Source organism: Miniopterus schreibersii, assembly GCF_964146895.1.
Source record: "Miniopterus schreibersii genome assembly, chromosome: 10".
Taxonomy (NCBI): domain Eukaryota; kingdom Metazoa; phylum Chordata; class Mammalia; order Chiroptera; family Miniopteridae; genus Miniopterus; species Miniopterus schreibersii.
The window spans coordinates 74410745-74436547 of NC_138110.1; the positions used below are offsets into that span (position 1 = coordinate 74410745).

Genomic DNA, 25803 nt, shown 5'->3' on the forward strand with positions numbered 1-25803 from the left:
GTTTCTCTCTCTCTCCCTCTCCCTTCTTCTCTCTGAAATCAATAAAAACATATTGTTAAAAAAAGACCACCCTGAATATAGTAATACGTATAATAGATCATGAAAATACTAGGGGCAGAGGCCCAGGTGCTTTTAACACAACTGTAGTTTGTTACCTACCTTCTAATCTGAAGGAAACACTATTTCCAGTTAGAGATTTGTGACTATAAAGATGTCATTTTTTCTCATGCAAGTTCATGGACCCCATATGAAAATGAGGCCTGGCAACACTGCCCCAGACCCCAGCACAGAAAATGCTGTCATCGGTACTGAGCTGGTTTTTTCTCTCTCTTCTTTAGCCCTGCATGAGTTCCCCAGTGACATCTTCACCAACGAGGACCGAAGACAGGGGGCAGTGGTTCTCCATGTGCTCTGTGTAAGTACCCTTCTCGTGGCTCTGCTGGAGGATCGGAGGGAGGCCTGGCTGGTGGGTGGGCAGTGTGGTGCCCACACAGGCGTCTCCCCCCTCCTGTTCACACACCTGGTGGGGGGTCCTCTGAGCCTTGAGCGGTGATCTCTCAGTGTACCCTCTTTAAGAGGCTACAGGTTCATAAGCTGGCGGGCATCTGTATGTATTCTGTCCTTGATAACAGTGCCCAACGTGTGGGCTCCAAGGTCAAACAGACTTGCTCTCCGCTATTTAACTTTCCTCTCTCTCTGCTCAAGTGTCACCCTCTTGGGGAACCCTTTTCTAACCAGCCTTTCTAAGATGCCACTTTGTTTTCCTTACGTGACTTCATTTTCGTCCGTGCCACTGACCACATATTATTATATAATGATCTGCTTATTGTGAGCCTCACTCACACGTAAGCCCCAGCAGAACTAGGACTTAGTTTTGTACGTGGTTTAATTTCCCGACCTGTTCCTGGCATGTGGCAGGAACAAAGTATTTGTAAAATTCGTGGATTAAGTGTAATGGCAACTGACACAGTGTCTGGCATATAGTAGGTGATCAATAAAAGTTTGTCCTGGCCCTGAATATCCCCCACTGCCCTTGCACTGCCTCTGCAAACCCAGTGGACTGAAGGCCTTTGCTTTTCCTTGACCCCCATTTGGAGAGTGTGGGGAGGGTATGTGTGTGAAGATGTATCTAAAGAGTGGCGGCAGAATCAGAAAGACCCAGGCCAGAGTCTGAACTCCGTACGTCACTGTGCCCTCTCATCTCCAGGGCATCCACTCTCCCCCAGGATGCTCTTAATTCCATGCTGGTTATTTATTGCTGTGAAAAAAGTCTCCAAATTCAGTGACAAATTCAGTGTTCCTTGTGGGTTCTGGGGTCAGTAGTTCAGAAGGGGCCCAGAGGGAAAGCTGAACCATGGGACCCGGGCCAGGTGGGTAGCTTTGGATGACTGGTGGTGACATGGACGCCTGGGGTTGGAGCCACTGGTGCTGCAGGACCCCCTCCAAAAGGGCTTTCCATGCTCCTATCTGGTGTCCGGGCTGAGGTGGCCAGAGTACTGGCTAGGCTGGGACGGTTGAGCAGAGCACCCCATGTGGCCACTGCCGAGTGGCTCCGAGTGGCTCCGAGTGACTCCGAGTGGCTCCATGTGGAAGCCCAGGGCTCAGAGAGGGAGGGTTACCTTTAATGCCCAGGCCCCTAAGTTCCAGGCATCTTTTCCACCAGACTCTATTGTGGTCACAAGCCCACTGTGACTCAAGGAGAGGGGACAGAGACCTTACGTTTCAGTCCACCCCTGGAGAAGGCAGCAGGCACCCCCTGGACTCTGGAGTCCGACCAGTCACAGGCTTGGAGCCCAGTTCTGTTGTCCTCGCTCTGTGTGGCTTCTGACAAGATATTTAACCTCTCTGGGCCCATAAGCCGCCCTATGCCTGACGCCCCTCATGGTGAAAGGAGCCAACTCTTCAAGTCTTACCTTTCTTCAACCCCCAGAACCACCTCCCTGGAAAAAAGAAAAAGGCACCAGAAGTCCCTTTTAAGCAAAGACAGTCTCTAAAAATACCAGATGATAGATAAAGCCAGCCCTTTGCGGTCCTCCCTGCCCTTCAGGGGAGCCGTGCACAGAGCAATTAATACGGATGCCAGCTGCCGCCCTCGGCACCGGGGAGGCTCCCTGTCGAAAGGCTGAGGAGACCCAGGCGCTGAGCTGGATCCAGGGTTCCCGGGGAGCTGTTAGCACCCTGATGTGCCAACATCTGAGAGATGAGGTTTCTGCTCTCGGCACAAACAGTGCGAGCTTCCTTCCTCCCAGGGCTGTGTTGTCGCCTGCAGCTGGCAGGGCCCTTTCTCCTCCCTCTGCAGACACATCCTCTGATGCCAGCCGAAGGCAGGGGAGGTGCGTGGCTTTGCTTTTCTTGAGTCAGACACCTGCAGCCCCTGCTGTCTGTGATCATGCATTCCCAGGGCGACATGAAGGTGAAGTGAGCAAAAACGGACAATGCTCCCTTAGACACTTCCCAAGAGATGGGCAGAAGCCTGCAGCTCAGCACGGTGTCATCACTGGCATCTAATTCCACAGTTAGGCTCCGCCCAGGGCCCTGCATTGAAGAAACCACAGGGCAAGGGGTCTGGGGACCAAGGTCAGCACCCACCCCTACCAGACCATGCCCCAAGCACATGGAACTTCAGAATCCTCTACCCAGATGGCTGTGCCTGCTGCCAAGGCCAGTGTAGTCTTCCTCCCTGGAGCCAGCTCTTAGAGGGAGGAACCCAAGTGGAGAAGCTTGAACTCGCCGCCCAGCGCATCCACATACATGCCCATGACACAGGGTAGACAACCACAGGCTCAGAGAGGAGGAGGGCACCTCTTCTGTATGGCAGAGGCACATGTTAGCATGGGTGGGCCTGCTGGTGCCCTCCCAAGGTCAAGGATCAGATCTTGCACTATCAGAATATTAAGTTCCCCCCAGAGGGATGGGACCCTCCCAAGAGAAGCCCCTTTGTACAGTGTCTGGTGCAGTGCACAACAAATGCTGCACAGTTTAGTGCAGGGACAGGTGATTCTCTTTTTCCCCTTTACCTACCATGGTGCCCCACACATTTAGCATGCTCAGGAGTTGCCACGTGAACATAATTGGATATAAGAAGAAACACTGCCAGGACTAACCTGTGGCATTTTGGTGGCCAACAGGAAACAGATGGATGCATGAGTCAGAGCTGCAGGAGCTAAGTGCAGATTTCCTCACGCAGCCATCTAGAGAGCCTTCTGAGCCCTGCAGTAGGGGAGCGCTGGGCTGGCCCCTTCTAGAAGGCAGCGATACAGCCTCACCCTGCAGGAACCCACTGGACATGGGGAGGCCCCCTCTTGGGCAGCTCCAGCCCCGTGCCAGGTGCTGGCCATGGCCTGTGCCGCGTGATGCCGGAGTGCAGGGCGGGCAAGTCCGGTGTTGCGAGGTGCAGTTGCATTGGACTTGAAAGGTGGGTAGGTGTTTTCCAGTGAAGGGAGGAAAGGAGTTCCAGGCAGGAGCAGGAAGCCTGCGATGGAAGAAGATACAGAGACTGGAGGGTCCATGGCGTCTGGGGTGAGCAGAAACTAAGGACATGGAGCGGGGTGGAGAGGCTTGGGGGAGGGTGGACCTCACCTGGGAGGCACCATGAGGCGTCTTGGTTGCTGAGTTAGAAGCGGTGGGAAGCAGATTCCAGATCTCGCCATCCCTCCTTGCCCAGGAAATAGGATCAGCTATATCCAGAGGGGGACCAGAGGGGTCAGCCCTCCAGCCAGGTGAGAAAGACCTTGGCAGGTCACAGAGAAAGGCCCAGGGCCCTTTGGGCAGGGGTCCCTGAGGAAGACCCTAGACCTGGGTAGGGACACTGAGAAGGGAATATGAGTACTAAATATCACCCAGCCGTCTCTAGGCCCCTGAAGAGCTTTGTCTGCCTCCTCCAGTGAGGGGAGGGTCCCAGATGTGTTTTCTGTCACCCTAGGCTGCCCCAGAGAGAGGGCCATGGGCTGTTCTTTCATGAGATTCAGTAGCCATCATTTTAATCTTAACCAGAGAGCCCAGTCCTTTCTAGTCATACCCCAAAACCTGATGAACCTTAGTGTTTGCAGCCACGCACGAACTTCCCCATTGCACGTGGGCCCCTGGAGTGGGCCTTTCCTGCCTCAGGCCTGCTCTGTCCTGCAGTGAGGACTCCCTTGGCTACATCTCCATTGTCACTGCACTCGGTGTTCAGTGCCCACTCTTGGGGCTCGCATGCACTAAAAAGGGGTGGGCTCCGCACAGGGTGGGGCATTTGGGAAGTTGAGGCAGGATGCTTTGCTGCCTCCTAGCCCGGCTCCCACGTGTGGAAGGTCTCCAGGAACGGCAGCGAGGACTGTTGCCGTTGGTCCCTGTGGCATCCCTGTGCGGTGATGTCCAGGGCTGGATCCCAAGGTTGGTGGTCCCCCCTCCAAATCTCCAGCTCCTGTGCACATGTCCCTCCTCCTCCATCCAGCCCAGGAAGTTTTTCATCCAGTCAGGAAATTTTGGAAATTCTCTGTGAGCCTGCATCCAATTCTCTCTCCTTCCCAGAGCAGCATTTTAAGGTCAAGAATTTGCTAATTTCTGTTTCGTGATTCCACTAAGACCTCCTTGCTCCCCAAAGCTGCAGTGGAAAACAGTTGGCACTGGAGGAAGGCCCTTGGGATAGAGGCAGTGAAACGTGATTGGGATGTGAGGGGGAGCTAGGAGGTTATTCAAATATCACCCTCCCCGTGGAATTGTGGTTTTCTAGGTCCGTTCCCCACTTCCTCTGTGTGGCGGGATTCCCAGCCATGCCCAGTGCCTCGACGACCTGGATCTCTCTATCCCCGCACCCCACCTCCATCTCCACACAGCCTGTGCCCCACGCTGGCCCTGATGCTACCTGGTGTCCCCTGTATCCCTGCCCTGCTTGCTGGCTCCCTACTGTACTGTTCACTGTCTCTAAGGGCACAGCCCTGGAAGTCTTGGCCCAGCTCCTATTTTTCCTGCCTGACATGAGTCACCAGCAGCCTGTGGGTTGACCTCCCCTTGGTCAGGCCTTAAAGAGTCTTTGTGATGAAGGAACAGGGCTTCCCTCAGAAGGCGCAGGGGCCGGCCAACTCCTGATGGGGAGTCTGGGCTCTGCAACCCCAACCCCAAACTACCCCCTTCACCCTGGGTGAAAGTGAACACTAATTCGGGGTGTGTTCTTAGAGAAGGGGGCTGGTCTGGGGAGAGCCCATGTCCCAAGAGGGAAAGGCTGCCTCAGTCCTCCAAGCTTCCAGGTCCCCTTTCAGTGCTGGGGAGAGGGCTGACTGGGAGGGGCCTCACCAGAGAGGTGTCATTTCTGTGGGGCCTGAGCGTCTCACAGTTATCTCTGCTGTTTAATTTTACTATCTGGAGGAATGGTTGCTCTGGATGTGCGCCCTTCCCTGGGGCCCAGATTGCTTTTGTTCAGAGCCAGAGAGTAAACTATTTAATGCAAGAGCCAGGGCAGGCAGGGTAGGAGCAGGAGATGGAGGAGGCCAGGTCCAGCTCCCCAGCCCCAGTCCTCCGAGAGGCAGCTTTTCCTCCTCAGCCCCAGGGGTCATTTCTGCCTCTCCGGGGGCTATCCTTTTGCTTTTTTGGCTCTGAGACTCCACTTTCATGGACCAGCACTATCTGGTAGAACTTTCTGTGCTGATGAAAATACTGCCTAACTGCGCTGTCCAGTATGGTCGCTGCTGGCCACGTGTGGCCCCTGAACATTTGAAATGTGAGTAGTGTGACTGAGGGACTGATTTTTCATTTTATTTCAAGTTAATATAAATTTAAATAGCCACGTGTGGCAAGGGGCTGCCCTAGAAGGCGTACAGGTGAATTCTAATTTCGCATCTTCCCTCCCTTTGATTCTGTTAACTTGAAATCGAGAAGCAGCGATGGCCAGGAAGTAGGGTCACCAGCAGAGAGGTGCTGCTCCGTTACTCTGTCCTCTTAAGGGGTGGCCTGGGTTTATCAGGTCAAACAAACAGGATGCAAGGAAGGCACTGCAAGGCCACCACTGTGGGATGGGATGTCCTGTGAGGAGAAAGGACACCTAGGAGTAAGAAAATGTGTGTATCACTAACAAGCTCGGCGCTTTGGAACAAGTCCCCAAACTTTTCCTGACCTCAATTTTTTTTCTGTAAAGTGGGAGCACATAGTAGGTGCTCAATAAGTGTTGGATTATTTTTAGTCTTCGTGTTCTTCCCGCCCCACACCCCTCTAAGGGCAGCTCACCTGTGCTTAACCCATCCCCAAACTCACCCTGCCATGGGATCAGAGCCAGATCCCCTCAGGGACAGCCAGTGCTTGTGAGCAACAGGACAGGGGTGTCGCGAGGCCTCTCTGCAGCTGCTCTTTCTGCCAAGCCCAGGGCTCTGGGAGAGGGGCTGCTGCAAGGGCTTTGGAATTTAAGGGGACCTCCATGATCTGGTCAGCAAGGTTTCAGCAACAACTCACTTGCTGGGCAGACGTGTTTAGTTAAGGGATTTCACCCTGGAACAGAAAAATGATTAGAAGAGCTTGTGGAATTTGCTGTTTACACTTGGAAAAGTGCTGAGCGTGTCCTTAATTTGTCAGTGTCAACACAGAACTAAAACTGGTGTCCAGAGAGGATTAACACAGAGAAAGTAAATTATTCTATTTCAATAGATCTAAGTTACTCCCTCCCCTCCTTGCTCCAGAGATGCCTTTCCAAAGGCCCAGGCCTGACCGTGAGGCCCAGGTGCTGCACCCAGACTCTCCGTGGATGGGCTCCCTGGGACCCCTGAGCTGGAGATAAAGAGTGATCCCTTAGAGCCTGCACTTGAGCAAAACCCATCGGCATGTCAGTCCTGGTTTTTGTTGTTTTAATTTATCTTTGTTGTTGAAAGTATGATTAAAATGTCCATACTTAAAATGACCCAAAGCAATCGATAAGTTCAATGCAACCCCTATTAAAATACCAACGGCATATTTCACAGATCTAGAACAAACACTCCAAAAATTGATATGGAACCAAAAAAGACCCCGAATAGTTAGTACTGGCTTTTCCACTTATTAGCTACGTAGCTACAGGCAAGTTGCTGTGCCTCTTGGAGCCTGTTTCCTCATGTGTCCCTGGGGATGAATGCAGCACCCTCTTCATGGGGCTGCTTTGAGGAATTCATAAAGGCAGGTGTGCCAGGCTCTCAGCAAGGTGTCTGGCTCTGCATAGATAATACCCCATCTATACCCCTCAGTTCTTACAACTTGTGTATGCTGGCCTGACTTCCAGTTCCCAGCCTCTGTGACTCTGGACTTTTTCTGGTCCCCAGAACCCATTCTACCAGAGTGCAGGACAATCCAAAAGTGGCCCTCAGAGAGGGGGCAGTAGATAAATACCTCGGTTCCCTCATGCCTCAGTTGGGCTAAATGAAACACGTGTCCCACCTGTCCCCAGAGCTGCCTGAGCAGGATACGTTGCAGGTGCCAACCCAATCTGATAACATCGTGATTAGCTACCCCACTTTCTCTAACTCATTTTCCTGCCACCACCTGCTGCTTTCTGGGGTCTCCCCACCCAATTAAAGGACTTGCACTGGATCCTAATATCCAGTTCTCTTCTGTGGCACAGGCTGAATAAATATTACCCACCATTATTATGCCCATTTGGCCTCTCTGTGAAACCCCCAAGACTACAGGAGATGCAAAATTCTGAGACCCCAGTCCCTTCTAGACATCCCCAGATCAAGGTGTGGCATGAGTTTATCTATGTCTCTGTGGCTCATGTCCTGATCTCAGTGCCATGTAGAAAGAAGCCTGGGCAGTGAGCTTTGGAGCAGACAGTTTTCAAATTTGATCTTCTGAGGAACCCCAGATGGTGATGGGAGAGCATGCACGTTGCTTAGATAACAAACATTTTACCGTGGAGACCGGCCACTTGCAGGCTGCTCTGTGCTCCCCTCGATCTTCCTTATTCTAATTTATTTCCTGCTCCACTCATCCCCACTCTATGTATTTACTTATTTTGTTATATAGAAGAAAAACTTTGCCTTCCTCTGAGATGACATTGCCAGCTGTCACAATTTGTCTGCAATAGTTATGAATTGACTACTTACAATTTTTGTAGCATTTTTCCCCTGAAAAGTATACATTTAAAAGCTGAGTAAACAATGAGGTACTGCCATTTGGATTCATCGTATGTCCTTGCTTAAAGAACCAGTCTTTAGCAAATATTCAGAAGTCAATCTGGATAAAATGGTCAATTAATGCTCTAATCTATCAGAAAACACTCCATGCATTTTAAATGTTATCAGTAAAAGATTGGCATAGGTGGGCTTGAGGACGGTAGCTTTGGTTTCCTAAGCCCATTTAGCCTGAGGACCAATTACAAGAAAGGACACAGGCTGGTTTGTACCAGGCCCCAGGACTCCACCAGGACCCCTTCTTTTCCCTGAGATCCCAGGGAGTTTCCTGCTCTCTTGTTCTCTCATTTTAAGGAACCTTAAGGACCCCAAAGAGCACTTACCCTTTCAGTTAGCAACACCTATTTCACTGGAGAATTTGGAACCAGTTCCCACAGAGCTGGCTCAGAGGATATTTGGATTAACCTGCCAACCATCCACCCGCCCACTTGCTGTAAGATGGTGCCCATTTACCCAACTCTTCTTATACCCTCAGGGCACTTGACCTTGACTACCTCTGGTGCTCTCTTTGAGACCTTTATTTCCTGAGGCTCTCTTTGCATTTCTCCCAAGAATTCTAGGAGCAAATAGATTTCTTGGTGACATGCTCTTCTACCTGGAAATCTCAAAGCATGTATGTAAATTAGATCCAACTGAGGCTCTCATTCTTGGGCCTTTGGCTGGGATGCTTTTCATTAATTCTTGTGCCATATCCTCAGGATACTGAGAGCTCCCTGATCCTTGCCCGTAGGTAATCGTGGGATCTGTCTTGTCAGCTGTTTCATGAGCACTCTGATGGTTCTTGTTTCACGCACAAAGGTGGAAGCCTGAGACTCTGGTTTTTCTCTCCTTGAACGTGTTAGAACCGCCTTTTCCTCTGTGCTGTGGATGCGGGGTTAAGACAGCTGTGTATGCTACAGAGTTGGCTTGAGGCAAGATCTCTTACCCTCCTCTGTAGAGAGCAGGTTCTAGAGGGTAGCTTTACCCTCCCGCTCACACGCACATGCAACATGTGAATGCACACAGTACACACGCGTGTGTGCCTGTGAATACTGTGATCCTTTCTAATTCTACGTTTAATTTTATTTTCTCTGTCACCACTTATCGTGCCTGTGCCCTCTTCTACCTCCACCCCACCCCTCGCCCCCCATCACCACACTGTTGTCCATGACCGTGAATGATCATGAGTTTTCTCTCTTTTTTTTCCCCTTTTTTTGCTTAATTCTTCCTCTCCCCCCCCCCCCCCAGGCTGTCTGCCTGCTCTCTGTCTATGAGTCTGTCTCTGTGTTGCTTGGTAGTTCAGTTTGTTCATTGAATTCCACATGTGAGATCGTATGATACTTGTCCTCTGACTGGCTTGTTTCACTTAGCAGAATGCCCTCCAGGTCCATCCAAGATGTTGCAAAGGGTAAAATTTTCTTCCTTTTTATGGCGGAGTAGTTTCCATGGTGTAAATGTCCCACAGCTTTTTTATCCACTTATCTCCTGATGGGCACTTGGGCTGCTTCCAAATCTTGGCTACTGTAAATAAGGCTGCAGTGAACATAGGAGTACATATATTCTTTCCAATTAGTGTCTTGGGTTTCTTCAGATATGATCCTTTTTATAAAGATAATGGGAGTGATTTTTAATATATCAGGTACAACTACTTAGAGTGTGATTCTGGATAAGTTAGGGTGTGTGTGTATGTGTGTGTGTGTGTGTGTGTGTGTGTGTTTAATATCTCCCTTGGCAACTCAACACTCCACTGAAGAGAGTGTTGGTTGACGTGGAGTCAGTTGTAGTTTGAAAAGAGCTGTGAGTTTTGAAAAGACAGCAGCCTTTCAGCCTTTCATTCTTCCCTGCAAACCCATTTATCTCTTAGCTTGGCCCTCTCAGCGATGATTGCCACCATTCATTGAGTTGTTCAGGTTGGAATCTTAGGAATCAGCCTCGATTTCCCCCCTCCCACCATACTCATCGGCAAGTCCCCGCCATTCCACCTCCAGCCTGTGTCTCCATCCCATCTCTCTCCATCCACTGGCAGGAGCATTATCCAGGCCACCCTCATTCCTCACCGGGATCAGGATCTCCCCTTCATGTCCACATTCCATGTAGTGGTCCAGCGATCCTTTAAAAGCATACGTGGGAATCAGGACAGTGTGTCCTGGCTCTGCCTACCTCTACAAATTCATTGCCTACTTCTCCTGCCCGCCAGCCACTACCACACTTCAGCCCCACAGACCTTCCTCCCATCCTGTTCCACAAACATCTCAAGCGCGTCCCACCTTTGGCACTGGGTACACCCCCTTTCTTTAATTGCACGGCCCTCTGTACTGCTGTCTTGGGCAGCTTGCTACACACTTACCCGTTCTCACTTGGGGGTGAACACTCACGAACAGCCTGCCACTGGAAGGCTTTGCTTCGCTCTTTGCTCTGCTGGCAAAGGAACCAGATCTTTCTATACCAAAAATGGCAAAAAGTGAATCTTCTTGCCTTTCTTTCCTATAGCGAGTAGACAAGTCAGCTCAGAGAGGAATCTGTTCAAACTAGAAGGAGTTCAGCATGACTAAAGAGGTGATTTATTGTGCCATCCCTTATTAAATTAGCTGGCCCTCATTAAAGAAAGAACGTGCTGTTGGGAAGGAAGGGAAAGCTCTTCTGTGAGTGTATTCATATCTCCTTGATTTAGTGATGGTGTTGGCATGGAGACGCAGCGTGAAAAGGGAAGGGGTGTCCAGCACTGTCAGACATGGCAGAGACTTCAGTTGTTTCCCATTGTGATTTTTCTAATAAGAGCATACAAAGAAATCATACTCACTGGGCATCAACAGGGCAGCCTGTATGTTCTGTATGTCTTCAAATCAATTGAGTACCAAGGGTCTCTCTCTGTCTTTGGGGTAAGTAGGTGATGGCACCAGGCCCATTCACCAAAGGAGAAAGAGTATGGCTGGGGGAGGGTGTGAGTTTCTTAAGCTTTTGATTTCCATGATGGCTCCATGGTGGTGGGTCCTTCTGTCCCAGAGCCACCTCTGGCCAGCTCTGTGACCTTGAGTATGTCACTTGCTCTTTGGGATTTGGCCTTCTTTACCTTTAAATGTGAAAAATGTTCTCAAGGTCCAGTCTAACTCCAAGATCCACAATTTGTATATAAAATATGAAAGGGCTTTAAGGTGACTTCGAGCATCCATCCTGGACGGCCATAGCATTGCCCAGTTCCTCAGGACACAGCCCCTTCTGAGGATCCTGGAGTTCCTCGACACAAACACCTGAGACTCACCTGGCAGCAGCTGGGAGCTTGGGCACTGGGGTACAACCAGGCACTTGTGAAGGCCCTGTCCCTTCTTGTCCCAAGTGAACAGGCAAGTTTCCATGGCCCTGGGATCAGATCAAGTCACATGATCAGGTGGGCAGAACAAAGGCCTGTAGCTGCTCCAGTAAGGAGTAGGACTCCTGTGGAAAAACAAAAGCCACTGCCGGAAAAACAATGGCGTTCGTTTTTATATGTGTAAATACTTCAGGTTCAACCAAAGGGCAAGATTAGAGGACACCTGATTCAGTTTGCCAGGGGCCCAGCCGCTCCGGGCACTGCAGTCGCGTTGCTGCGCACCGGCCCACAGGCATCCGGGCGGGGGCTGAGCAGAAAGAGCCCCTGATGCTTATTGGGGTCCTCTGCTGTAAGCTTACCCGCGGATTCACAGGCCACCAGTGCTCCCATTTCATTTTTCAGCCAAAAATGGACCCATAAGTGGTCCAAGTGCATCAGAGGGCTCCCTGAGGTTCAAAAACACAATCAACCAAGTAGCTAGGAATTTCTTCTTCCTAAGAGGCTTATAAGGCAGAGTGGGAGAAAGGGAAGCATGACCGTGCGGCTGTGTAACGTACACACCCAACTGTCCATTTGCTTGTGCTCCCGAGCCGTGAAGAGAGAGGAGGGAGAGTGGCGTTGGTTGAGGTCTACTCTGTGCGGAGGACCGTGCTGGTGACTTCCACACACTCCGTCAACCCCCCCCCCCCGTAGACCCCCTCATTTATAAATGAGTAACCTAGGCCTGGAAGGCACCTAGTCCAGGGGAACAACGCGCTTATATCGTGTTGAGATCTATATATGTGTAAATACCTCAGGTTCAACCAAACCAAGAAATGTTTCCTGAGACCATTGTAAGTGAGCAATGCAGAACCGAGGCAGGAAGGGCCAGGTAAACGTGGTTCCTGCCTCCTAGGAGCCTGACTGACATCTTATAAGACTTGAGCTGGGAATCGTGACACAGTGATGAACGGTGCAAGCAGATTTCCAAGTGAACAGGGATGATTAAAGTGCTGACGGCTTAAATGCCTTGTTCCCTGTAGTGCAGGTATTATTTCCTCCATTTCACAGGTGAGGAAACTGAGGCATGGGGAAATTAAGCAACTTGCCCTGGACACGCAGCTCATGAGTGGCAGAGCTGGGGTTTGACCCCAGGCCATGGGCCTCCAGAGTGGAGCCTCTGGGAGGGAGGCCCCATTCCCATTACAGTGATTTCAACGATGCCTCTCCTCTAAAACGGCCTGGAGGCACATTGTTTGATCAGTTTTCTCAGTTTTTATTCTAGACACAGCTCTAGAAGCTACTTCCCAATCCCTGTAAGCTGCCAGAGAACCCAGGGAGGCCCTGGGGGAGTAGATATGGGGACCATGGCCATGCTTGCTCTCAGGACACCATCAGCCAGCCTCAAGTCCAATGCCAAGGTGGACTGGCCATTCTTGGACAGGCTCCATATGGGAATCCCTGAGTGACTAGAGTCTGCCCTCACTGCTCCCTCATCCCCACCCCAAGGAGAGGGTGGACACCAGGGCAGACCCTGGTCATGTTCAGGCCTGGGCCATGTCCTGGCCCTTTGCTCTTGTCTGAGCAGCTACACTGCTTGAAAGAGCAGGAGCCCAGGGCCAGTGGTATTTGCTGGCTCATCCGGCTCTATTTGCTACCCTCATTTGTTTGAGATTCCGGAAGCCTTTGAATAGCACTCATGATAATTACAGAATTCCCACATATATTGATGAGAAACAGCTACATAAATAGCACTACTTGGTATTTACAAAGTGCCAGTTTTCTGTAAATATAGAATTTTGGCAATTACTGCCAAGCAGCTCGTCCACCTTCTGGAGCCAGCGCTTGTCTTATTTTGGCCCTTTCCAGGGGATGCTTCATGTCACCCCTACCTGTGGCCAGTCTCGTGGCCTCAACAGATACAATTCCATGAAGCAACCAGACAACCTGGACCTAAGAGCAGTGATCCCCAATCTATTACAGTGTGGGGACTCCTTTTTTACATTAAAGGGGAGTTTTGACCACTCCTCCAACATCTGTGCATAGACACTTGACTCCATACAATAAGCCAGGTTTTCCAGTGAGTCTGTGGTCTACGCAGTCGAAACCATGGCTCATTTGTTGATCTAGAGCAGCATTCCCCAAACTGTTTCCTGACACTACAGAAAGAAAGATTATCACAGGTATTATGTGAAAAATAAAGATTCTTTAATCAAGTGTTTAAGAAATACTATTATTGTCTAAATTTAGGGTTTCTCACAAACTTTAAATATGCTAATTTGGACCATGACTCTCCATATTGAAAGTATAATAGCAGGGTTTTCAAAATTGACCACAGAACTCTCCCTTTCACAGAGTATTTTATAGGCACTTGCAAAGCATCCTACTTGAGTAACAATGAGTAACCAACCTCGGCGCTCATTAATTGATTTCAGCTCATCTCTAAGGAATGGTATTATATCAGTTCACTTTTGCCGTATAACAAATGACCCTATATTTTAGTAGTTTAAACTAACAACCGTATATTTAGCTCATGGTTCTGTTGGTTGGCAGTTTGGGCTGGGCTCAACTGGGTGGTTCTTCTGATCTTGGCTGGGCTTCCTCATGTGTCTGTAGTTAGCTGTGGGCAGCTAGACAGTTTTGCTTTGGGCAGTTGACTGACTGTCAGCTGGTGCAATGAAAGTGATTGGGCCACATGCTCTGCCATCCTCCATTAGGCTAACCCAGGTTTTTTTACATGGCATCTGGATAGGGCTCCAAGAGATCAGTTGGAAGCTGCACTAGGCTCACCACGGGCACAGCATCACACCTGCCACATTCTGTCGTCCCGAGCATTTCACAAGTGCAGCTGCCATGAATCCTAAGCCATGGAGACATGGAGACTTCCAAATTTCTAGGGTCTTCAGAGAGGTGATTTGCTTGGGAGAACAAGGCTGGGGTTATGTTGAACCTGTGTTTGCATAACCAAGTAAAGAGTTTGGGTCTAGGTTGCATGTTTATTTGGGGTGCTTGGGGCGGGGGCAGTGCAGGGGACTGCTGATGGAAACTGCACAGGACTAACACACTTACTGTCTACTTCTCCATGTCTTGACTGGAGGTGAGTGTGAACTTCTTTCTCCCAATAAAATAGTGTTCCTGGGTGTCAAATCCTGCCAGAGATGACCAGGAATATGCCTGCCGTCACCCATAGTACACGGTTAGATTCTTTAGCCTGCTGCAGCAAGGGAGAACAGGCCCGGTGGAGCATCGGGAGTGTCTCATGAGGAGGAGGTTTGCCTTGGGCTGCATGACTCTGAAGAGGGATAGTGGAGGAGGGACTAGGCTGGACTGGATGCTGACAAAAAGTGAGTGCAAGGTGATGGTTGGATGTCTCCCTAGTGTCTGTCCAGGAAGCAGGAGAATGTCAACACTGCTGTGGTTGCCATTGGTAAGGAGGCAGCGGTAGTGACCCAATAGGCAGGATGGTGGTTATTTTGGGTTTGAGGTTCAGCTTTGGTCTATGTCCTGTTAGACACATTGCTCAGGATCTGTTGGGCTGTGGAACATAACTGCTGTGAGTGATGAGAATTCTTGTGTTTGCAGCAGAGATGTGGGACCATCCGTTTTACTGCAGCAGGGTCTGTAATTTTAAGCCCCTCCTTCCCATCAGGTTGAGAGACAGGACTGCAGAGCACCAGGAATGTGGGCTCCAGCATCAGGAGATCTGTGCTGGAATTCCACCTCCACCAGGACCAGTGCTGCTACTGTATCTGTTAGATGGTCGTCCTGAGCTGGGTCTTCCCTCTAAGATAAGATTACCTACATCATGAGGTTGCTGGGAGAATTCGATGAAAAAATGTATCTAGAACAGCAATTTTCAACCTGTGTGCTGTGGCAGGCACACTGGTGTGCACAAGAATTTTAAAACATGCAATACCTGATACCCTGGCCAGGTAGCTCAGTTGGAGCAGGTTCACTTCCCAGTCAGGGCACATACCTAGGTTCAATTCTCAGTTGGGGCTTGTATGGAAGGCAATTTGATTGACGTTTCTCTCACATCGATGTTTCTTTCTCTTTCTCTCTTTTTCCCTTCCTTTGTCTTTAAAAATCAATTAAAAAAACCCCCACACATATCCTTGGGTGACGATTAAAAAAACAACAACATGCAATACCTGACTAATTTAGTCAGGGGCATTGACCTCTTTTCCCTGAGATTGTCAAATTTAAAAAAATAACTACAACCAACACAACAATAGCCGTCCAGTGTGAAAGAATCAAAATAATACCTGTGTTATTGTTTTTTGTCAGATCGGCAAAAAATATATTTTTTTGGTGTGCCGCAGAATTATAGTAATTAGTTTATGTGTGCCATGAGATGAAAAAGGTTGAAAATCGCTGGCTGATCTACGATGCTGCACAGTGCTGGAACTCACCAAGTCCAAAGTGAGTGTTGGCTGTTAACAGAGAGATGATTCTGGTCTTTCTCAGCAGGGAACAGTTCGGGGGCAAATCAGGGGCAAATCAGAAGTTTACCTGGTGAGATCATCATTTTATTTCAAGCATTTTTAATTTCTTGAAAGGCAGAGACACCTGTATTTGACACCGCACTGACACCAAGACATATTCAAGACCCAAAACATGAATGCATTTGGCATTATCTGTGCCGACGCCCCTCTCCATTAATGCAACACTGAGAGCTAACTTTTCATCTGCATTGTAAATTTTGAAACTGGGCCTCTTTTTAGCTAATACAGGCTAGCTCCCTGCAGGAATCCCATAATGACGTGGTCTTATTCTCATAAAAGTCAGACCTCGGTACAAGAAGGGCATTTTTCCTCCTTTGTTCCGCATTCCTAATCATATTTCCAGGGCATCCTTACAGACAGCACCTTGGACCCAGCCTACCTGTCACCCACCCACAACAGTGCAGACACAGTAAGCACTGTGTTTGCTGTAATCTGCTCCATTTTACACATGAAGAAACTAAGGCTCAGAGAAGACAGATGACCTGTCCAAGGGCACTCAGGGAACATGTTCAGCATGAAGCTAGAATTGGAACCAGGGTGTCCCAGGCTCCAGAACCTGAGCCTGCCTTCTAAAGGCGGGGCCCTTCTGCCAGGAAGCCGAGATCAGAGGGCTCAGCAGATGCTCCCGTGGGGGTGCTGCTCTGGCGCAACCCAGAGGCAACCTGAAGCTCTCTACACAACTGTCTCTGCCTCAGCAGTAATTTAAATGCAAACGAATTCTTTAATCTGCCTCGAAAATGCAAAAACTGTTCCTTTACACAAGTATGAAACCAGAAGGTTCTCAGAAGCCAGTAACACCAACTCCTCCACAGCGTACATTGGACAAAGCGAGGCATAAACATCACATGTGTCACGGGTGGGCGGTTGATACTGCATGGAGACCGGTGAGGCGGATTTCCTGACATTCCGCTTCTACATAACTACTGCAGAGATGGTTGAGTTTCCTTTTCATTGGCTTTATTTCCAAAATTATTTGCAGAAATGCAAAAGGAGGCTAATAGGAAAAAACAAAACACCTCTGGTCTTTCTTCCCTTTACAGGGTAGGCCTTACTCAGAGAAAGACAAATACCATCTGACCTCACTCATACGTGGAAGCTAATGAACAAAGTAATTTAACCAAATAGAAACAGAAGCATAGATACATAGAGTGACAGCTGTCAGAGGGGAGGGGGGTTGAAAAAAGGTGAAGGGATTAAGAAAAAAAATGTGTGTGTATGTGATCCCCCAAAATGCATGCACACGCTTTGAATAATTATAAAGGCAGTGTTTATTAAAATACATTTCATATTCAAAATTGAGCTCTCAGCCGATAGTGTGTATACATTTTGGGGGGACGGTATATATATAAAACACACAGACACAGACAATAGTATGGTGATAGCCAGAGGGAGCTGGGGGTGGAGGGAGGTGGTAGGAGAAGGCAAAGGGTGGATAAATGGGGACGGAAAGAGACTCTGCTTTGGGCCATGCGCACGCGATGTAGTGTGCAGATGATGTTTTGTTGAGTTGTACACTTGAAACCTGTATGGTTTCAAAAAAGAGACAACACCCTAAGAGATACACCTGAGCCGAGCACTAAATGGCGAGGTCCCAGTGAACGTTGCGTTCCGCTCTGTACAGCGCCCTAGAGCGTGTGAAGTTGAGAGCCTGTGCACATATGTCCTATTAGGCGCTGAAAACATGCAAATGAGTGATTATATGTGTACGATCAGGAGAAGCTGCTGGCCATCTTTTTGCAAACGAAACCTCCTGCTTTCAGACTTTCGCTTACTGAGAACCCACACCGCAGGGCAGGTTTCCTGTATCCGGGCTGGTTACTGGACTGGCAGCCAGGCCCGTTGCGTCCAGGTGAAATCACCTGTGGTTTATTTTTGAAGCTGCAGAGATCTGATATATTTTCCCTGCTTCTTTTGTTGTTGCTGTTCCTTAATTACTGGAAGATGAACGTTAGAGTTTGGGCAAAGTCTCAGTTTCCACGTTCATTCCAGGATAATCACCCCAGAAGTAGGGCAGCACCCCAAGTGTGAGAGAATGTCTCAGTATCCAGATGTGTCTTGGATGCGGTCGTTTTGAAAGAGCTGAGCCCTGATTCAGGTGTGCCTGAGGGACAGTGAAGAAGGAATGTGCCCAACAGACGGTTATCGATGAACTGAGTGGGGTGGGGGGAGTAAGGAGAGGGAGGAGCTGAAAGGAACTGAGGTCCTGAGCCTGTGTGAGATAAGAACCACCCAACGCCATACGTGAGTTGGGCAGTTTGTCCAGCACCCCAGTGATGATCTATGGAGTGATCCTGAAGGTCAAAGCCTGACCCTCTCCTTCTTACAGCGTGACCCATGGGAATTGCTGATGTCCCATTTGTCTCATCTATAAAGTGGGGATAATTGCACCTCCCACATAGCCTTAAAGAAAGGATTGCACTCAGATGGGTATTCAAGGCACTTAGGACCGTGCCTGACACATAGTGAGTGCTCAGAGAATGGGATGTTTACTGTAATGATCATGACTCCGTTTATTCTGCAGCTGAGCCAGGGAGGTGCATCTCTCTCCATTCGACAAGTTAAAAAGCAAAGCTCCATCACATGAAATCATCTCTTCAGAGTTACACATCTAGTGATTGACAGTGATGAGATACGGGCCCATGCATGTCGAATCCTCAAGCGGATGCCGCTACCCTGGAGGGGAGCCTGTGGCAAGGAGAGGGACAGCTGGGTACTGGTGGCTTTTTGCACAGAAATCAAGCTCTGATTTGAAATGGGGTATCATAGAAAATGTTGGGATAAACAATGATGCTGGGCTACAAATGTGAACCTCTGGAGGGCCTAGATCACGGAGCATTTATTCAGCGAGTGTTTATCGAGGTCCTGTTATGTGCCGGGTGGGTGCTAGTGCTGGGGATGCAAAGGGGAGTAAACGGAGGCAGACACAGGAGGCCGTCTGATCGGCCCCCCTCAGGAGCACTGGGAGGCCAGGCCACCGCCTGGGGGGTGGGAGCCAGCACCGACTTCGAGAGGAAGCGCTGCTTGCATCTGACGTTCAAGGAAGAACTGGTCCCCATGCTTTGTGGGCAGCCAACAGCCGGTAGATGCTGGTCGAATTGATAAATAAGTGAGGCTTTGGGGACAGTTACCTGAAGGTAGCCTATGTGCTGTTCTTTGTAAAGAGGACAGCGAGACCCTGAGCGTCAGAATCCAGTTCTGCCTCAGGTGCATGATTACCTGGTCTGGCCGGACCCTTCCTTCCCATGTTTTACTTCCAGAGGGTTTTTTCCCACTTCCCCAAATCAAAATCACCCTCCAAAGACCTCACTGGCCACATCTGACGTTGGCTGCAGGCTTTGAAAGCATTTCTAGTGGACAGTAGCGATATCACAGAAACCCTTATTAAGCGGCCCTGAGAGACACGAGCTACGCTTGGCGCAGAGAAACCCAGCCAGGCGGGAGGGGGCCAGAAGCTCCTGGGGAAACGTGAGGTCGGAGCAGCCCCAGGGGGACGTTTCTCATTCTCTGGCTTCGCTCTGAGATTCCAGACATCCAGGTGCACAGCAGCAGCAGCATTAGCAGGGAGCTTGAAAGAAAAAACTAAAAGTAAAAACAAGCATAAAAGGAACACCTATAATTTTAGTGCCTGTGCATAGTTGAGCCAGGGGAAGTCTGCCGAGCAAGAGCATGGGCTAGATTTCACACAGTTGAAGGTGTGGGACAGGAGGTTGGTCATCCCATCAGCTACTCCCCCTGTTTGGGGCATTTCCTAGCAAAGGACAGTAGCAAAGTTAGGAACCAGGCAGGCATCGGCTGACACCCACCCGCACAAAACTCCTAAGAAAGTTTGCTGCATTTACATGTGCAAGCTCAAGGTTCAAGCGTAGCCACCTTCTGTCTCTCCGCCGTTATCTAAGGTGGCACAGTTGCCAGAATAAACCTGACTACCCACAAGGGACAGGAAGAAAGGGAGCAGGCACACACGCAGGCCATTTTGAACGAAGCATCCTGCCCATGTGTAGTGCACGCCCGCTAGTAATTCACACTCTGACCTCAGGTTGGCTTCCTTGTGGAAGACACTAAAGGGAATGAGCAGGGACTAGAAGCATGGGAAGGAGGTATGGATGCTCCCCCAGCATCAAACCCAGGCATTCAGGGAAAATAAGGCTGTGTGGGTCTATTCATAACTGAAACAAAACAAGACCTAGTAGGAGAGAGACCACACCACATGGGGTTTGAAAACAGTGCAGCTCATTTGTTATGCTTTGGATACTTACTGGGCTCGATGTGGTCAAGGAAAAGCAGGAAATACATATGAGAACGATCAGGAGTGGCTTGTAACTCAAGATGCTTACAATGTAGGGGGGAAGACGATACGTAATTGCATGAAACCCCTGAACTCTGTAAGAGCAGGTATGAGATAGTGAGTAGCTGAGACAACAGGTGGGCAAACGCAACTCTGGGAGAAGGGCCTTCTCAGTTTCCATGTGGATAACAGGCAGGTCTGAAGGCTCAGTTCCTGCCATCAGAGAGACTCCCACTGGGGTCGGCTTGCCCGGCCTCCGCACATGTACAGAGCTGCTCCCCTCTCTGCAGATTGTGTTTAATTAAGACCAGATAAAAGGGCTTCTTTTTTCTGGCTCTTGCTCCCATGTGGAGTTGAAAGAAATCAAACATCTAGGTCAGCCCCACTCCCTGGCCCTGGGAAGGGAATGAGGTTATTAGCAGGTCCCTCGGAGACCGGGCTAGAGGTGCAGTGGTCTGGGCCCTGCTGCTTTGCCACCCCCCTCCCCTCCCTGGTGTATTTATGAGACCACCTGCTCCCCACTGGAGGATGTCTCAGTTTTTCTGTAATGACGGGACAAAATGCAGTCACCAGTTTGCAGGCATGTCCCTTTTCAGGTTCCTGGAGGAGACAGCTGTTTAAGATTGATTTTCACTTTTACTGATACAGTTTGATTGATTAGTAGGATGCTTTCATTTCCTAGGAAGTAAATATCAGTCCTTAAAACTCATGAAACAAGTAGCTGTCCTGAGACTTCCTTCCCCTCTCCCTCCCCCAAGACATGGCTGGGAGGAACATTTTGTGGCTGGTGAGGAATCCTTAGCCACACCCTCGCTGCACCCCTGAGCTTGTAGGAACCCGGAGCCAAGATTATCAGAGCTGAGAAAAGACTTTTTTGTGACTGCCAGAAACCAGGCCACATTCCCTTGATAAACACAAGATACCAAACCCTTCCATCTCCCCTTCCATCTCTTCTACATTAGAAAGCAAATCTCATCAATGTATAAAAGAAAACTGCTTCATGGGAGCTGGCTGGAAGGACCCAAGCCCCACCGTCCCCACCCCGTCACGCCTCATGTCCTATCCCACTCCCAAACTGGACTGTGGTGGTGGCTGCACAATCGTATAAAGTTTCTAAAAATCATCAAACTGTACAGTTACAGTGGGTAAATTTCATGGTGTGTAAATTACACCTCAATAAAACTGTTCAAAAAATAGGTGAAATGAAATGAACCAGGATCTTTCAGGTGACTCCGTGGACAGGGCTGCTGTCGTATTCCCCCCTCTCCTTCCGAGGAGGAGATGTGCCTGCTCAGCAGCAGCTGGGCGAATGACCAGGCCAAAAACAACTCCCGCCCCCTCCCAGCCGTGCCCTGAGCTGAGCTCAGATGCAGATGCTGATGCAGCAGTTCCTTTGATGAGGTCCCAGAGGAAGGGCAAGAGAAGATTCATGATTTCTAATAACCCTCTGCCCTGGTGTCGCTTCGTCATCTCTCTAATTAGACAAGTCTCCTTTGGGCACAGCCGAGAAAATCAGGACATTTTTGCAGCTACCACTGCAGAGTTTAGCAAAATAACCAGGTATTGGGAACTGTGGTACAGTCAGATTATTTTTGACAACCCCACCAAAATCATAAAAAATGCCCAGCCCATTTTTAGTCATATTAAAATTCTTCCGAGTGCATTTTTCCTCCTCTGAATTCACGTGGCTTTCTCGGAATTTGCATGGTTTTCTCCGTCGCCGTGCAGATTAGTTCCAGGCCAGTATGTGAAAGCATGCGGACATGGCATGAAGGGTGTTGGCTTAGGGACCAGGCTGACATTCAGCCCTTCACAGCTGTGGTTGGGCCAGGGTCTCTTCTGACCTGCTGCCGTTCATCCTTTCCTGGTGTTGCGTATTTAGAGTCGCCCCTCTGCTCTCAAGGAGCATCTGGTTTCACCTGATTGCATTCACTTTTGAAGTGGAGGTTGAACGTCAAATGATCTTGTTTTCTCCTTTCTGCCTTCTCTTGAAATTCCGTGTTTGGATTTTTCCTGCCGCCTCCACTCCCCCAGCCTGTAATTCTCACTGTCGTGGAGCCTCCCTCCCCAACTACCTGGAGTGTCAGTTTCTATAAGCAAGAAAGGACAGGATTAGGTGACAGTCTACATGTGTGTCATTTGCTTCATTGGAAGAAAGAAGGGGGTGCATACTTACCAAGGCCCAGAGAGCTACAGCTGGCAGGAATTTGTCCTGTGCAGTGTAGTGGGCAGACGCCAAGGGGTGCAATTCTCAAAGCTTGCAAAGGCCCTGACTGGCTTGCTTTTCCCTTCCTTCCTCCTTCCTTCCCTCCCGTCTTTCTTTCTTTTAATGTCTAGAGAGTTATTTGGCCAAATCACAAGCAATTTTGTGCAAACAGGCAGCCTGTGCACCTGTGTGCATGTGTGTGCAGCTGTGTGCATGTGTGTGCACCTGTGCATGGAAAATGGAGGCAGTGGCTGGTATGGAGAGAACACTTAAAAGCTATGGGGAGATGCTATGTAGATTCCAGTTTCTGTAAGGGACTCACCGCATTGCAAGAAAGCAAGGCGACTTTCATGGTGAGAGGGATATACTGAGCTTAGAAAATGTGCATTCTTGCCCATCAGTGAGTTGAACGGCGGCCTCTCTATCACACGGCCTTATAAACGTCAAGAGTCCAGATGGGAATAATCCTTACTTCTCCCTCGGCCCCTCAGAATGTGTCTTCGATATTGTGGGCACTGGGTAAATATTTAATAACAAAACGACTGATAGAGTGCACAAAACTAACGCTGATGAAACCATACGTGCAGCAATGCCAGTCACATCAGCTGACTGGAATGGTGACCCCAAGCCTTTAAATGATGCTATGGGACCGAAACTGACACCCAAGACTGAAAGCACAAATATATGCATTGAATGCACAGGCTGCCTTAGAATGTGGCCAGTAGTGTACACTACGGAAATATTAAATATTTGGATACAAAAAAGAGGGAGTTGACAAGGCTGTGCACCTTTGGGTGATGCTGGAAAGAGCCAGTGCAGGCAGGTGGACCATCTGAGGATAGCAGGAGGCAGGCAGTGCAGGCCCGCAGGCAGAGTGTGCGAAAAGGGCAAGAATTTGGAAGAGTCAAAAAGCGAATCTAAGGTGATGAATGCAAAGTTAAGAGGAATGAGTCCAGCCACAACAGTGTGGTTTAGGACGAAGTGCCCCAGGGATGGGAGGCTGGGCATCCCCCTTGCACTGCCCCTGGAGCAGGTGTGGATGGCGTGTCCAGGCTGAGACGTGCTGGGAGCGTGGAACCCACACCAGCTCACAGGCACTGGGATGGAACAGAGAATGAAAAATAGCAGAGTAATGTTTTTATATTGGTTACATGGTGAAACGGTAACTTGTGGGTCTATTCAGCTAAATGGGACAGATGAAAATTTCACCTGTTTCTCTTTACTGTTTTTGAACTAAAAGTTTTACTTCAAATGTAGGAAATTTTGAATCGCATGTGAAGCTCTATTCTATTCTTCTTTGACAGCCTGCTCTAGAAGTGTGTCTAGCCAAGTTCGCGGGGAGAGGAGAAAGGTTGGGGGAGAGAGAATGTGTGGGAGTAGAAACCAACTTGGGCTTCCTGGCCAACTTACAGAATTTCTGAGAGCCTCAGTTTCCCCATCTGTGAAACAGTGCTTGCGAATGGTCTATTTCATGGGTTATTGTTAAATCTAATAGGAGACCACATAGAGCCTCTAGCGGGATAGCTTGCATGTAGCAGGAGGTCCGCACACAGAAGTTTTATCACTCCCTTACTTTCCCTCACCCAGAGTAACTGGCTACGGAGGCAGCAAGGTGGAACTGAAACAAACTCAAGTGAGTTCTGAGTGTGTATTGAGCTCTCTGAATGCGCTGGTTTGCAGCGGACTGGGCAAGTGAAAAGAGTAGAAAGTTCAATGGAAATACCAAGGGGAGGTGAGAAAGCACTGCCCCCAGCCTGTGATGACAAAGCTATCCACCCAGTTTGAAGGGAGGGTGGGATTGCAATAGAGAGAGAGTCCTGGAAGTTAGCAGGAAGGGCTTACAGGTGCCCTGTCCTGTTTGGCTAAAAGCTGCTCTCAGATATGCTTGGATTAAGCAGATCGCTTTGTTCCTATTAGGTAAAGTGTTTGATTTTCTAATTTTGGGCAATTTTGGAAAGCCTACTTTGAGTTAGCCACAGCCTCAGCAATCTGCAGCACTAATTCATTCCCAAATAGATTTTAGCATTCCCTGAAAAGAAAGCAAAACCCTTGCTTTTTGCTCAGCTCAGAGTCACAAGGAGAAGAGCCCATGTACTTGCTACTTATAAATAAGCCATCCAGCTCAGCTGGCGTGGCTCTGATTGAGCATCAGCCTAGGATCCAGGAGAATGAGGTTCAATTCCCGGTCAGGGCACATGCCCGGATTGCAGGCTTGATCACCAGTGGGGGGTGTGCAGGAGGCAGCCAATCAAAGACTCTGTCATCATTGATGTTTCTCTCTCCCTCTCTCTCTCCCTTCCTCTCTCTGAAATCAATAAAGATATATATATATTTTAAAAAGCCATCTGCTAAAGAAACACCAACTAACAGTGAGTGTCCTGTGATTCTGGCGGCTCAGTGGCAGCAAAAGCAAATTTTGGATCCTCCTGGCCAAGGAACACTAATGGATGAGGAATTGTCATCCAGTTCCAATCTGTCGGATCCATAGTTCCAGAATGGCCACATTTCTCCTCCCATTAGTTAGTGTCAATGATGGGAAAGAAAAATAGATGCATGGCTAACCTAGGATGGTAGATAGTAACCTAATCACTCCAGGCAGATTCTAAAATTTACTGCTGCAGGAACATTTCGTGAGACCTCCTACTGCAGTGGTACCTGTGGCTTGCTCCCCTCTCCTCCTCCTCCACACCCAGTGCCTCTTCAGTGGGCCCCAGTGGCTCATTTATAAAGTAAAGATCATTAGCACAAGAAAGGACACCGTCATGCCAGTTGTCCTGTAAGTGCCTGGTGGGGGTTATGAATTGCTGAGTTTTAAAGGACTCCTCTCCTCTGTATGGCAGATATACCACACCAGTTTCATAAACCCAAGCAGAGTAAATGCTGACAGCCACAAAGACACACCATGGGCATCAAAAGTTGCCTGTTACTCATATCCTTCACTATGTGCCTTAGGCATAAAGAAAATCCCAAAATAAAACTCCTTACTTACTGGCAAAGTATTCTAGTGGGAAAATTGGTCATGGTGTTAATACCAGTTTGTCTGATTAAATTGTCCTCTCCCCCACGCCATCACCTAAATTGGTAGAGAATTCCGAGTCAGCTGAATCATTTCACCATTGAGTTAAGCCACTTAATAAGTGTGGGTTTTCTTCCGGCAAACCCTAAATTATGTTGCGTCGAGAAGGAGGCATTGATTTTAGCTGGAGTGTAAAATGTTGATGTAGTAGCCAGTCAGTGTGTTAAAAATAAGCAACGGCAGTTTCAAAGCGTGGCACTCAACCCAGATGTGACTCACTCCTACAACAGGATTGGGACACCTGGTTGGGACACCTTCCCCCAAGAGATCCGGTTCATGTAATTCTTCCTCAGGGTAGCATTTTCTCTTCTAATGCATAGACAGGGCTTTGCTACAT

General features: G+C 49.1%; 1 protein-coding gene across 1 annotated transcript in view; it reads left to right on the top strand.

Annotated features, from left to right (window-relative positions):
• Positions 1-25803, top strand: part of SLC24A3 (solute carrier family 24 member 3) — a gene marked incomplete at its 5' end in the record, with an annotated part of 322397 nt that overhangs the window by 198240 nt on the left and 98354 nt on the right. Inside the window, one exon of the mRNA XM_081149048.1 lies at positions 339-415. Within this exon, the coding sequence (XP_081005174.1) occupies positions 339-415 (77 nt within the window). The remainder of the gene's footprint in view (positions 1-338; positions 416-25803) is intronic.